At 46.6% G+C, this 13,393-nt stretch overlaps 1 protein-coding gene across 1 annotated transcript in view; it reads left to right on the plus strand.

The window, feature by feature from the left end:
* The window catches only part of MTHFD1 (methylenetetrahydrofolate dehydrogenase, cyclohydrolase and formyltetrahydrofolate synthetase 1), a 74,476-nt gene that overhangs the window by 33,645 nt on the left and 27,438 nt on the right, over positions 1-13,393 (plus strand). The window contains exons 14-20 of the mRNA XM_028742995.2: positions 404-511; positions 622-696; positions 1,647-1,749; positions 2,912-2,988; positions 7,410-7,550; positions 8,700-8,768; positions 10,671-10,782. Coding sequence (XP_028598828.2) covers positions 404-511; positions 622-696; positions 1,647-1,749; positions 2,912-2,988; positions 7,410-7,550; positions 8,700-8,768; positions 10,671-10,782 — 685 coding nt within the window. The remainder of the gene's footprint in view (positions 1-403; positions 512-621; positions 697-1,646; positions 1,750-2,911; positions 2,989-7,409; positions 7,551-8,699; positions 8,769-10,670; positions 10,783-13,393) is intronic.

The raw sequence follows: 13,393 nt of genomic DNA on the forward strand, positions 1-13,393 counted from the left end.
CGGCAAATCACAACCCGTGCGTGCGCAGACGCGCTGCTGCAGGCTGTGCTCTTTTCATGTTGTGAACGAGCCTCCGGAACAGATCCCGTTCACAACCAGAGGTACCACTGTTCAGAACACCACACCAGGAGGAAAGAGAGATAGAAAGAGAAAGTGTGAAACCCAGGCTCCTTCTGGCCTATTTTTATAGTCAGCAATGACCTTGACTGAAAGAGAACAGAACTAGTTTAAACTAGCTGCACTCGGCTTCTCTGAAGGAATAACCCAAACATCGTGAACCTTCTTTCACACAGAGAAGCTTCCAGAACCCTCTTGAATTAATTAGAATAGGAAAGATCTCAACACATCAGATCAGTGCTTTCTGCACTAAGAAATGCAAACTGACATTTTCCGTCCTCTCTAGTTCAATCTCCACCTCACTGGTGACATCCACGCCATTACTGCAGCCAATAACCTGGTCGCTGCCGCTATTGATGCCCGCATCTTCCACGAGGCCACGCAGTCTGATCAGGTAACATGGTGCGATTTATCTTTTCCCCTGTAGCATTTGTGTGTGTGTGTGTGTGTGTGTGACTTGTTGAGTGCCCTGCAGCCACTAATGAAGTGCCTTTGCTCCTTAAGGCTCTCTATTCCCGATTGGTCCCTTCTGTTGACGGCGCCAGGAAGTTCTCCAACGTCCAGATCCAGAGATTGCGGGTGAGTTTGCAAAGCCTGTTCTGGTAACAAATTTCCAGGTCCCTTCCGTGTGGATGTTTCATGGACTATATACTCAGGGATGTGACCATCTCGCATGTTTGCAAGCATAGAATTTGGTGCAAAGCCCAGAATACTTTTATTTTATTTTAATAACTTGTAATGAAAACAGCAAAGCATAAAAAAAAACCAGGCAAACAGGAGGCAAAAAATGCAAGGTCAGGTATCTTGCAAATGTATACAAAGAGTAATGTGAGGACTTGCCTTAGACATTCAGAAAACAAGTCACACAAGTCACACAAAGGACTAATCAAGAACACCTAATGAAGTCATATTTGTGCATCAGTGTTGTCATGTAAGCCATCAGGAGCCAGCAGACAGTTGCAAAACCCAGAATCTTGGCCCTGTAATTTATGAGATTTGCACCCAGGCAAAGTGTAATGTACTATGCCAGCCCTTACCAATGCCCTCCAGCTGTTTTGGTGGATAGTCTGAAAGAGCTGGAGGGCACCAAGTTGGAGAAGGCTGATTTGTACAAGTCTCTCTTTATTTCTTCAGGAAAATCTGGCTCTACATTATATATCTTCTTTCAGATTAGGCTCCTGTTCAAGTTAGCTAGGCAGGAAACACACTTGGACCCATATCTATAGCTGGCCCATTGAAGCTGAAATTCTGGCTTTTAAAAAATTCTGTCACTTACATCATTCCTGGTTTGCACAGGATGCTAACCCATGGCTTAAACAAACCATGGCTCAGAGTTATGTGCAAACCATGCTTTTTCACATTTCTTCTTGGCAGGTTTCAAGTTTCACCCTAGGCTTTTAGAAGCAGCTCTCCCTTTATTTTTTTTGCTTTAAGAACAATTCCAACACCCCCCCACCCCCATGAAGTTGCTCATTTCATCTAACTACCCACCATCTTATTTCTCTCCCCCTCCTTTCGTTCCTCCTCAGAGATTGCATATTGAGAAAACAGACCCAAGGGCTTTGACGGATGATGAAATAAACAAATTTGTGAGATTGGATATTGATCCAGACAGCATAACATGGCAAAGAGGTATTGGCGTAAAAATAACCCACAGTGGGCAAAGTAGAAAGACGTTTAGAAGCGTGCGAGAGTTTGAGCTTTAGTATTTGTGTGTGTACAAAAAAAAAAATGGTTTAAGGTTTAGACTTAGAGATTCCTACTTATTTCCCTCCACTGCCTGTGCCCATCCCAGAGCCTTCAATGTTAGCCAAAATCTGATTGCACACAGATTATAGGTAGTTATGGTCCTCCGCTTCCTGTGTAGCAGAACTGTCCATCCTCCAAGGAGACAGCCGTTGCTTCTCTGCATGAGTCATTGCTCTGGGCTTGCCGACTTCCAATCAGGAACATCCCCAGAATTACAGAGTTATTGATAGGGCTGGCTCAAGATTTGAGGAGGGCCCTGTGCAACATCCCTTCTGCTGGGCCTTCTCCTTCCTATGTGCTCCCTCTCGGTGGGCTTATGTGGCAGCAGGAAGTGGCCGGCAGAGATGTTCCGGTCAGCACAGGGAGCTACCATTTAATTTGATTTTCTAGGCAGGCTAGCCGCACGGACGCTGCTGGGCAGCTCTTGAGATGTAGCTGCTCAGCGCTGATCGGAACGCTTGGGGAAACTGTTGACCTCTAAAAGTTTTTGGGAGGGAGAGGGCTGTGCATCTGTGTCTGTGTGTTCCTGCATGTCTTTGAGTGTGTGCACGTATGAGTAGGCATTCACCTTTCAGCAGCTTTTCTGAGCTAATGGGGTAGGCAGCCTAAGGCCCAGGGGCCAGATGCGGCCCAATCACCTTCTGAATTTGGTCCGCGGGCGGTCCGGGAATCAGTGTGTTTTTACATGAGTATAATGTGTCCTTTTATTTAAAATGCACCTCTGCGTTATTTGTGGGGCCTGCCTGGTGTTTTTACATGAGGAGAATATCTGCTTTTATTTAAAATGCATGTCTGGGTTATTTGTGGGGCATAGGAATTCGTTCATTCCCCCCCCCAAAAAAAAAAAAAATAGTCCAGCCCACCACATGGTTTGAAGGACGGTGGACCGGCCCACGGCTGAAAAAGGTTGCTGACCCTTTTCTAGCCCCCCCCCCCAAAAAACCTGCCTAAAATGCCCATATCACAGGGTCCTTTTTAACCTGCTTTCAACCATTCATCCATTCATTCTCTCCTTCCCTCCCTCTCTTCGCTTTCCCTTGCTCAGTGATGGACACAAATGACAGGTTTCTGCGGAAGATCACTATTGGGCAGTCTCCAACTGAAAAGGGGTTCTCACGCACAGTAAGTGCCCTTTCCTCTCTCATTCCAAAATGCTTTCCTATTGCGGGGGGGGGGGGGACTGGCTGGTCTTTGAACAATAGCATCTTACCCTCCCTTAGCAACTGGGTTGACCTTGAGCCAAGAGGTGTTGGTCCCCCCCCCCCCCACTGAGTGCTTTTCTACAGATGATGTGCATGAGAACATAAAGGGGGGGGTGATAATATGTACAGTGGTACTTCACAAGACGAATGCCTCACAAGACAAAAAAACTCGCTAGACGAAAGGGTTTTTTGTTTTTTGAGCTGCTTCGCAAGACGATTTTCCCTATGGGCTTGCTTCGCAAGACGGAAACGTCTTGCAAGTTTGTTTCCTTTTTCTTAACACCGTTAATACAGTTGTGACTTGACTTCGAGGAGCAACTCATAGGTGTGGTAGCCTTTTTTGAGGTTTTTAAAGCTTTTTGAGGTTTTTGAAGCTTTTCCAAAACTTTCCCGACACCGTGCTTCGCAAGACGAAAAAATCGCAAGACGACAAAACTCGCAGAATGAATTAATTTCGTCTTGCGAGGCACCACTGTACCTGGTGCTAAAGTGCTCTGAGGGACTGGCTTTTCCACCCACAGTGTTTTGGAGTACAGTGGTACCTTGGTAATCAAACAGCTTGGCTCCCGAACAAATCAGCTCCTGAACGCTGCAAACCCGGAAGTGAGTACAGTGGTACCTCTGGATGCGAATGGGATCTGTTCCGGAGTCCCGTTCGCATCCTGAGTAGAATGCAACCCGCCCCTATGTGTCGCGATTTGCCGCTTCTGCACATGCGCGTGATGGCATTTTGAGTGTCTGCACATGCACGAGCGGTGAAACCCGGAAGTAATGCGTTCCGTTACTTCCGGGTTGCCGCGGAGCATACTTAACCCAGGGTATGACTGTATTCTGGTTTGCAAACGTTTTCAGAAGCTGAACATCCAACGCAGCTTCCACGGCTTCTGATTGAGTGCAGGAAGCTCCTGCAGCCAATTGGAAGCCGCACCTTGGTTTTCGAACCGTTTCAGGAGTTGAACAGACTCCCAGAACAGATTAAATTTGAGAACCAAGGTACCCCCGTAGTCTTCTCCATTTCAGACATCTAGTTTGCTTGACTCTGTGTTGTCTTTGGAATAAAAAATGGCATTCTTCCAGCACAACCTTGCGCTATCTTTCCTGCGGAACATGGGTAGTGGTTGGAAACCTTTTTCATCCCTTCTGGGGACAGCATGCAGGTGGTAGGGGGAGCTAGAGGCAAAATGTGGATGGAGCAATGGAGGTGACTCTTACCTTACAACAGGTGACTTTCCAGCCATACGAAAGTGAGAGGTATGTGTATTGTAGACACCCATCATTTATCTCTATTTTATTTATATATTTTGTTTCCCAAGATTTAGATACCGCTTGATTGTAATAAAACCTCAAAATGGTTTACAAAAACAGTAACATTATCAGGGGTTGGGGGAACAGCTAAAAACGATTGGGAACATTTAATTTAAAAAAAAACAGAATCGGCGATTAATTTGAACAACCACAGGCAACACGCAGCTAATAATGTGCTAACAAAATAGTTACAAAATTATAATGTTTCACAATTCATAAACAGAAAATATGCAGTGGAGTAACAAATCATCGGAGTCAAATAATGTTCATGAACAACAATAGAGAGCGTAGTTAGTCAGTGCCAAAGAACCTGGAGATGGAGGCAAAATGCCTTTCAACAGTCACAGTCCTGCAAATGAGCAGTGATTGGTCCTCCGAACAAAGCGTAGAACAGTTTTTACTACACTTCTCGGTGATTGCTGATCCTTTGCTACTAGATGTACCTGTAGGGACAATTCATTTGCTGATGATGAATTACCATTGAAACAGTTCATCATCTGGAAAAACGGTTCTGCACTGACTGTGACTGTTGTTGTTAGCAAATTATTAGCCGCATGTTGCTTGTGGCTGTTCAGAGTTGTCTGTTTTGCAACACAGGGGATTTCCTTGGTTGTTTATTCAAAAACCAGATTAAAGCATACGTCATCATTCTGCACGCCTTAAACAAAGATGGTTTTAGCAAGCAGCATAAAAAGTACAGTGAAGGCACTTGCCCAGTGTCAACAGGCAGGGAATTCCAAAGTGTGGTGCTGCCACGCTAAAGATGGATTTCTTCCAGGGAAGCGAAAGGCGTTGTGGCAGTTCATGTTGGAAAATGCCCTGGGGTGCTCCTGCAGCCCCCGCACTCCGAGCATTCTCTGGTATGCGCAGCTCTGGAAAAGGCATTTCACTTCTTCTCCAGTGCGCTCAGCGACATATACCAGATGGCATATGCACACTAATCTTCTAGCATTGCATAGCAAGAAGCATGAGACATCGTAGAGTTAATCTACGTATTTATTTACACACTATGTACACACTATGTACTCTGCTTAAAAAGCAGAGACATCACCTTGCCAACAAAGGTCCGTGTAGTTAAAGCTATGGTTTTCCCAGTAGTGATGTATGGAAGTGAGAGCTGGACCATAAAGAAGGCTGATCGCCGAAGAATTGATGCTTTGGACTTATGGTGTTGGAGGAGACCCTTGAGAGTCCCATGGACTGCAAGAAGATCAAACCTATCCATTCTGAAGGAAATCAGCCCTGAGTGCTCACTGGAAGGACAGATCCTGAAGCTGAGGCTCCAATACTTTGGCCACCTCACGAGAAGAGAAGACTCCCTGGAAAAGACCCTGATGTTGGGAAAGATGGAGGGCACAAGGAGAAGGGGACGACAGAGGACGAGATGGTTGGACAGTGTTCTCGAAGCTATCAGCATGAGTTTGACCAAACTGCGGGAGGCAGTGGAAGACAGGAGTGCCTGGTGTGCTCTGGTCCATGGGGTCACGAAGAGTCGGACATGACTAAACGACTAAACAACAACAATGTACAGACAAAGAATTATGGCGCCCTCTCTCACCAGCTCCGAGAGAGAACAGGATGAAGTAAAAGCAAAAGTACAGTCCAACAGTACCCACAACAGAAGAGAGATAACGCTATCTTCCGTTCCCACCATCTTCCCAGACAGGCATGTGATTTACACCAATCACATCTGCAGCAACGGATGCATGAAATACTAACAGTTCAAGGATTCATTCCAGAAAGGCAAAAGCACTCAAGGAAGGTGTAGCTTTCAGATGTGGGTGACCTGGGAAGCGTCTTGGGGGCCAAGCAAAAAGGCCACATTGACCCCTGAGTCTAATGCTTCTCTCGCCTCTTAACCACAAAAATCCATCTTGCTGTCCAGGCGAGCAAGAGAAACTCTTGCAGTTCAAGGACACATTCCAGCCAGGCAAAAACACTTGAGGGAGGGCAATGAACAGGGTCAAGGAGATGTGGCAGAAGGAAAGTCCTGAGTGGGGTGGAGAGGCTTGAGGTGCCACATTCGTCCCCTGGGTCTGAGGCTCCCCACCTTTGCCAGGGATGGAAGAGCCCTGGAAGGGAGCCTATCATCTTCTCCAAGCCCCTGCAATGCAGGAATAGGCAGCTGTCTCTTACTGGAATCAAACCTGCAACCTTGGCGTTATCAGCATCACACTCTAACCCAGAGCTTTCCAAACTGTGTGTCGCATCACGTTAGCATGTCAGCTGCAGTGTGCAGGTGTGCCGTGCGAATGCTCCCTGCGCTCTTCATGGGGCTGGCAAGGGGTTAGTTTAAACCTCTGGCTTGCTAGTAACACTGAAGTACCGTGTCGCAAAATCATGCATGTCTAAAAAGTGTGTCACCAGCGTGACAAGTTTGCAAAGCTCAGCTAAGCAATTCAGCTACCCAGAGGTCAGGGGTTGAACAAAGTGTATGGGGTGAAGGAGGGGGGTGTTCGCTCCAGCCTTGCCCACTTTGGCCCTCCCCACCACCAGGGTGCCCAGATACAAACGAGGGCAAAGCTCTGGGAATGTCAGTGGGTGTTGTTTGCTATCCCTGTCGAAATCCCCTCGTCTTATCTCAGCCTCTGCAGTTTGCAGGAGCCCTGCGCATCCACCAGCATGCAGCCCCCAACCACTTCCCTCCAAGGAAACAGGGCCCTTGCGAGATGTCCCTCCCACCAGATGCCAAAGAGCAAAATAACTACCAAACTTTTAGAAGACATCTGAAGGCAGCCCTGTTTAGGGAATGTTGAATAGGTTATTGTATTTTAGTGTTTTGTTGGAAGCCGCCCAGAGTGGCTGGGGAAACCCAGCCAGATGGGCAGGGTATAAATAATATATTATCATCATCATCATTATTATTATTATTATTATTATTATTATTATTATTATTATTATTATTATTATTATTATTCCCCCACCCCACATCCCCACGATAGTTTGTATCCAGAGACAGTGGTTCTCCTTTAAAACAAAAAAATGCTGCTTGGGTTGAAAGGAGACTGTTTTTGACCCTGTCCTTCCCTCCGGCAGGCTCAGTTCGACATCACGGTTGCCAGTGAAATCATGGCGGTCTTGGCTCTCACAGATGGCCTGGAGGACATGAGGCGTCGCCTAGCCAAAATGGTGGTAGCTTCCAGCAAGAACGGCGTTCCAATTACCACAGAAGATCTGGTACGTAGGCCATAATCTTCCTCAGAAGACGAAACATCGCCAAAACTGACCTTGACGGTGCAAGTTTCCCAGAAACCTCTGCCGGACTTAATTCGGGTTCAGCTGTCTCTTGGATCTGGGTGTTGAGCTCATAAATCTTTGCTGGCCCAAGGATAACTTAGATGCATAGAATTGTGTAGTGGGAAGGGACCCAAAGGTCATCTTTTCCAGGGATACTGCCAGGGAGACAAAGTCCATCATGGCCCCACGTCGCCTCCGATCTCCCGTAGACACGCAGAAACGCAGTATCAGCAATTAGCGACACGAGCTCCAGAAATAGCTTGCCACATTCCAGGGCTGATGCACGCTCTTATCAGCAGATAATGCACAGCAAAAGATGCACACAGGAGAGCATTATTTATAAGTTTATTCTGCGTTAGTCAGAACAGAGAAAAACATGACTGCCTGCTTCAGCGTTGAGGCACCGAGAGAGAGAAACGAAAGCAATAGAAAACATAAACATCCTGTTAACAGGAAATACGCAGACTCTGTGACTCACAAAGCCTGCTCCCTTTTAAGGTGGAATGGAAATATCCTAACACCTTGGCCTTCCAGATGTTTTGGGACTACAACTCCCATGATCCCTAGCTAACAGGACCAGTGGTCAGGGATGATGGGAATTGTAGTCCCAAAACATCTGGAGGTCCGAGTTTGCCTATGCCTGATTTAGTCCAACCCCCTGCAGCGCAGGAATGAAGCAGAACTTGCGGAGCATATTCCTCTTTGCAAGCCCCTAGTGATTCAGGTAGTCGGAGGAGACCCTGCTCCAGAATCCCATTGTGTGCCTAAGGTAAATTTCCCTGGACACCAGCTTTAATTTACATTTTAAAATTAAAAATAGGGAGAAGTAGAGGCCTCGCACGCACCAAGGCTGGTCTCTTCGGCACTCGAACACTATGCTTAGGATCCCAGAGGTAGATCGTACATGTGTGAAATTGCCCTACCTGTAATTATGGAATGGTGAGCGTGGCATCCTCAATTGTGTTCATTTAGCATCCTATTTCTGTCAAGGTAGAATAGTGGGCTCCCTTGCGGTTCTTGGAGCATCCTAAACCTTAAGAAATTGGTCAGAACTGCCACCCAGGTAACTCTAAACACTTCTTTCTTTAGGGAGTTAGTGGTGCCCTGGCAGTTTTGATGAAAGATGCTATTGAGCCAAACCTCATGCAGACTCTGGAGGTAAGTGCATATCTTGTGCAAGCTTTGTGCTTTCAGTTGGGAATCGGAAAACCTACCTGCCCCCCCCAAATGCTGTGAGGCAGTGGTTCTCAAGAACATTTTGCACCTGACAACCAACCACCCCTTCACGCTTTGCCTTGTTTGTTTGCTGTGTTTCCAAAGTGGTTTACGATTAAAAAAACATTAACACAAACAAACGGGATAGCTCAGTCATGAGACCCTTAATCTATGAAATGGTAGAAAAATAATCTCAGAGTGGAATCAGCTGCCGATGGCACTAGATCCCTGGCCTGGATTTATCCTCTTCTGCCTGCCCCCAAGGGGGGGGGGGGAATGGCTGGGGAAGGAGGGACAAAGGCTGCCTCAACAGCTCTCCCAAGCCACTGGCAGTCCAGTCAGGAGCTGGTGGCTCTCTGCTGCTTGGCCTAGTCTTCCTAGCTTCTGCCTTACCTCAGAGCACACAGGTTGTAAATGGGGATTGGTCTTCATGTTGCTTAAAACAGAAATTATATAGACCTGTCAAGGGCAACTGGCCATGATCAACAGAACCTTCCCATGCAGAGGCAGTGGATCTTGGAATACGAGTTACTGCGAGGAAAACAAGAGGAAGTGTTGTTTATCCAGAGGTGTTGTTGGAATCAGGATGCTAGCCTGGGATTCTTGCAAATTCTGCAGGCTCTTAATCCAGAGGCAAAGCTCTTGCGATTTAAGTACCGAAATACAACGCAGTAAGAATGGATGTGGTTTACAGATTTGTCGCATTCCCAGAAGGTGTGGGGGTGGCCAAGAAAGGACTCTGAGCTATGAGGGAAATTAATTCCTAACAGGCAAGATTGCATCTTCTTCCCCTACCCTCAGCTAGCAGAGGTGGAGGTGGGGGGGGGGGGTTGCCGTCTGCTTTCCTGAAGTAACCAGAAAGGTTTAAACTTCCTGGATCCTGCCCATTCTGTGCAGGAAAGGATTTGGCTCAAGGATTGAGAAGTGAGAGGTCCCTCCTCTCCTGTAGAACTGTTTGGCGCAGAAAGAGAGAGTCTCATTTCATTTCACTTTCAATTTGTATACCATCTTTCTATATTACTATACACAAGGCGGTTTGCGGCCACAAAATATACACACCTTATAATAATCTGATCCAGTACAAAAAGGCATAATGAAACATAACTTTAAAAACGAATGTCATATAAAGTGATATTCACTGATGTGTTAGAATATAATAGAACACAACAAAATTAACTCTCAAAACACCAGCAAATAATAATTAAATTCACTCTTAACAATTGCAATAAATATCACTCAACTTGGGGCGACACAGAAGGGACTGTGATGGGCTGATTTTTCCTGCTGGTTTTCAGTTCTGCCCAATTTCCACTTTGTTGGGTTGCTTCACCAGAGACACTTGAAGTGCTGCAAGATTTTTAGAGCCCTAACACAGGCTTACTCGCAAGCAAGTGCTGTTGAGATCCATGGAATTTGCTTCTGAGTAAGTGTGCGTAGGGCTTGCCGATCAGAAGGTCGGCGGTTCGAATCCCCGCGACGGGGTGAGCTCCCGTTGCTCAGTCCCTGCTCCTGCCAACCTAGCAGTTGGAAAGCACGTCAAAGTGCAAGTAGATAAATAGGTACCGCTCTGGCAGGAAGGTAAACGGTGTTTCTGTGTGCTGCTCTGGTTTGCCAGAAGCGGCTTAGTCATGCTGGCCACATGACCCGGAAGCTGTATGCTGGCTCCCTCAGCCAATAAAGCGAGATGAGCGCCGCAACCCCAGAGTCGGCCACGACTGGACCTAATGGTCAGGGGTCCCTTTACCTTGTAAGTGTGTGTTGGGCTTGCAGCATTCCAGGTGGCAAAGACGCTTTTCTCCCTTTGTATTTCCTTCTTCCAGTTGCATTTCCCCCTTCTCTTCTCAGGGCAACCCTGTGTTTGTCCACGCCGGTCCATTTGCCAACATTGCCCATGGCAACTCATCCGTCCTGGCAGACAAGATTGCCCTGAAGCTCGTCGGCAAGGAAGGGTTTGTGGGTGAGTCTCTGTGCGCTGACTTCCATGCACCGTTTACTTACGGAATTCACGGCTGCACGATGCAGTGGGTGGGGGACCTGTGGCCTTCCATAGGTTTCTGGACTACAACTCCCATGATCCCGGTTGGCCTCTCTAGCTGGGGATGATGGGAGTTGGAGTCCAGCAACATCGGGAGGGCTATGGGTTCCCTATCGTTGCTGTTGCACCGAAAAACATTTGTGAAATTGACCTAGTAATTCAAGGAGGAATAGCTTTGTGAAGTTGTGTCCCCTTCCCCAAGTTTGTTCCCCATAATCATTTCAACGATTCCTCGGCTTGTTTACTTGGGTGTAAGTCGTATTGAACACAGTGGGCTTACTTCTGATTGGACATGCATAGAACTGCAACGGGTTTTTGCAAGGCAATTCTTGTTTTTTAAAAATAAAATAAAAAGACAGAGAGAAATCCAAGCCTAAAACAAAAGTCTTGTGTTGTTCAGAAAGGCTTGCAAGGAACAACACGCTGTGAGTTCATATGTTTAACAAGCCTGCTTCAGTCACTGCCCTTTCTCTGGAGGTGTGTTTAACACTGCACCTCACGGATAAAATGAGATGCTTGAGGAACAAGCCGCCCACTCTGTAGAAGAGGGTATTTTTCTGCATATATTCAGCTGCTGTCCACTGAACTGGCAGCCCCCAGGGAATGGCAAAGGAAGGGGCTGTGTTTTCCCCCATATTCTCAAAGAGCACCTCAGAACAGGACTTCATGGGGGAAACAGAATGGCTGCACCTCTGTTTCAAATCGTGCCAAAATAATTTCACCTCACCCCGGGATTAAAGCCTGACAAAAGAGCCGGTTTCAAAGTGGGTGAAGTGGCTGAGAAAATGGGCCTTGTCACTTTGGTTCACCCTTCCAGCTGCCATCATTTATTTATTTAGAATATTTACATGCAGCCTTTAAATCAGAAGTAACCGAGGCAGAGTGCAACATAATCTTCTTCTCTGACGATCACTTGTAGCCGAGTAAGATTGTCTTCCGTTTGAGGACCTGGACAATTTCAGGGAAACCAAAATAATCTTGATTCCCAAAATGCAACACAATTACTTAAGACAATCCACTAAAACACATGAAACACCATGAAGGTATGAAAATCTGCATCTTCCAAATCTAAGGAACAGGTTTTATTTCTGGGAGGTTTTTTTTTTACTTTTTTGCCAGTTATTTTTATTGATTTTCCATAATTTTTATCGAATTGTCAGCAAATTAGTACAAATTTAAAAGCTGACTTCCAGCTCCACCCCCGACGTTTCTTCTTTTCCCCTCCCTCCATTGCTGCTCCAAATACATTTGCTTTCCCAACTTTCATTTCAATATTTAATAAAATCTAACATATTTATTTTTGCAATAATATTTCAACCTTTGTCCTTTCACATCGGCTGTACAAGTACCAATTTCTGCTTAAGACTTTTATATATAGCCTATCCATAAAATAAACAGGTAGATAAATCCTCCTTTGTCTATTATAATCATGAATCAATAATGACATATCAGTACTGTCAGCGCCTGCTCTGTATCCAGGGGAAGACCATTCCACAAGGAATGACTTTTGTGGAAGCCCACCTGGCTGCTTGGGGTCCCCAAACCAGAGGACATTTTGCATAAATTCTTTGACGCTGTTCCAGCTGGAGCAAGGACTTTGCATAGCTAGGAAGCTAGGAAAGAGGGCGGGCAATGAAGTGACTAGAGCAGGCATCCCCAGACTCAGCCCTCCAGCTGTTTTCGGACTACAGTTCCCAACATCACTGATCACTGGTCCTGTTAGCTAGGGATGATGGGAGTTGTAGTCCGAAAACAGCTGGAGGGCTGAGTTTGAGGATTCCTGGACTAGAATGAAGTAAGTGTGGTGCAAACAAACAGCAGAAGTGCCGGGTCGGGTCTGCTGGTGTGTTTGCACCATGCTGGCCATGTCGCTGCCTTGCCCCTCTCCCTCCAGGTGTGCTGCAGTGACTCGGGTGATGGGAAGCCAGGTAAGCTGAGCGCTAGGAGTCGAGAGACTCAGGGGCTTGCCGGATCTCTGCTAGGAATGCCTTACCCTTTGCAGCATCGTCACTGCCCTGTCTCTCCTAGTTTGCTGCTGCTGCTTATTAATGCCATGCCTGGGGAGCTTCTGCTAGAGGTGTGTGAATAGAAAGGAAAGAGGAGTTTTTAAAACCCTCTGGTTTTCATCTTTGCTGCGCGTCTCTGGTTCAGTTGTGCTTCAGGCAGTTCCGTTTCCTCGTTTCGCTCTTGCCGTTTTGGAAAACTCTTGCACGTTTCCCAAAGTGTGAATTCCTCTGAGTTGAACACTAGAGTGGATAGGGACGTGGGTGGCGCTGTGGGTTAAACTTGCCAATCAGAAGGTCAGCAGTTCAAATCCCTGCGACGGGGTGAGCTCCCGTTGTTTTGTCCCAGCTCCTGCCAACCTAGCAGTTCGAAAGCACGTCAAAGTGCAAGTAGATGAATAGGTACCACTCCAGCTGGACCAAATGGTCAGGGGTCCCTTTACCTTTAAAAAACAACAGCAGAAAACACACACACTAGAGTGGATGGCTTAAGGACGGAGATTAAAATGAGAATGATGCTAATGCTGCCA

This window comes from Podarcis muralis, chromosome 1 (assembly GCF_964188315.1).
Source record: "Podarcis muralis chromosome 1, rPodMur119.hap1.1, whole genome shotgun sequence".
In the NCBI taxonomy this organism is placed as follows: Eukaryota; Metazoa; Chordata; class Lepidosauria; order Squamata; family Lacertidae; genus Podarcis; species Podarcis muralis.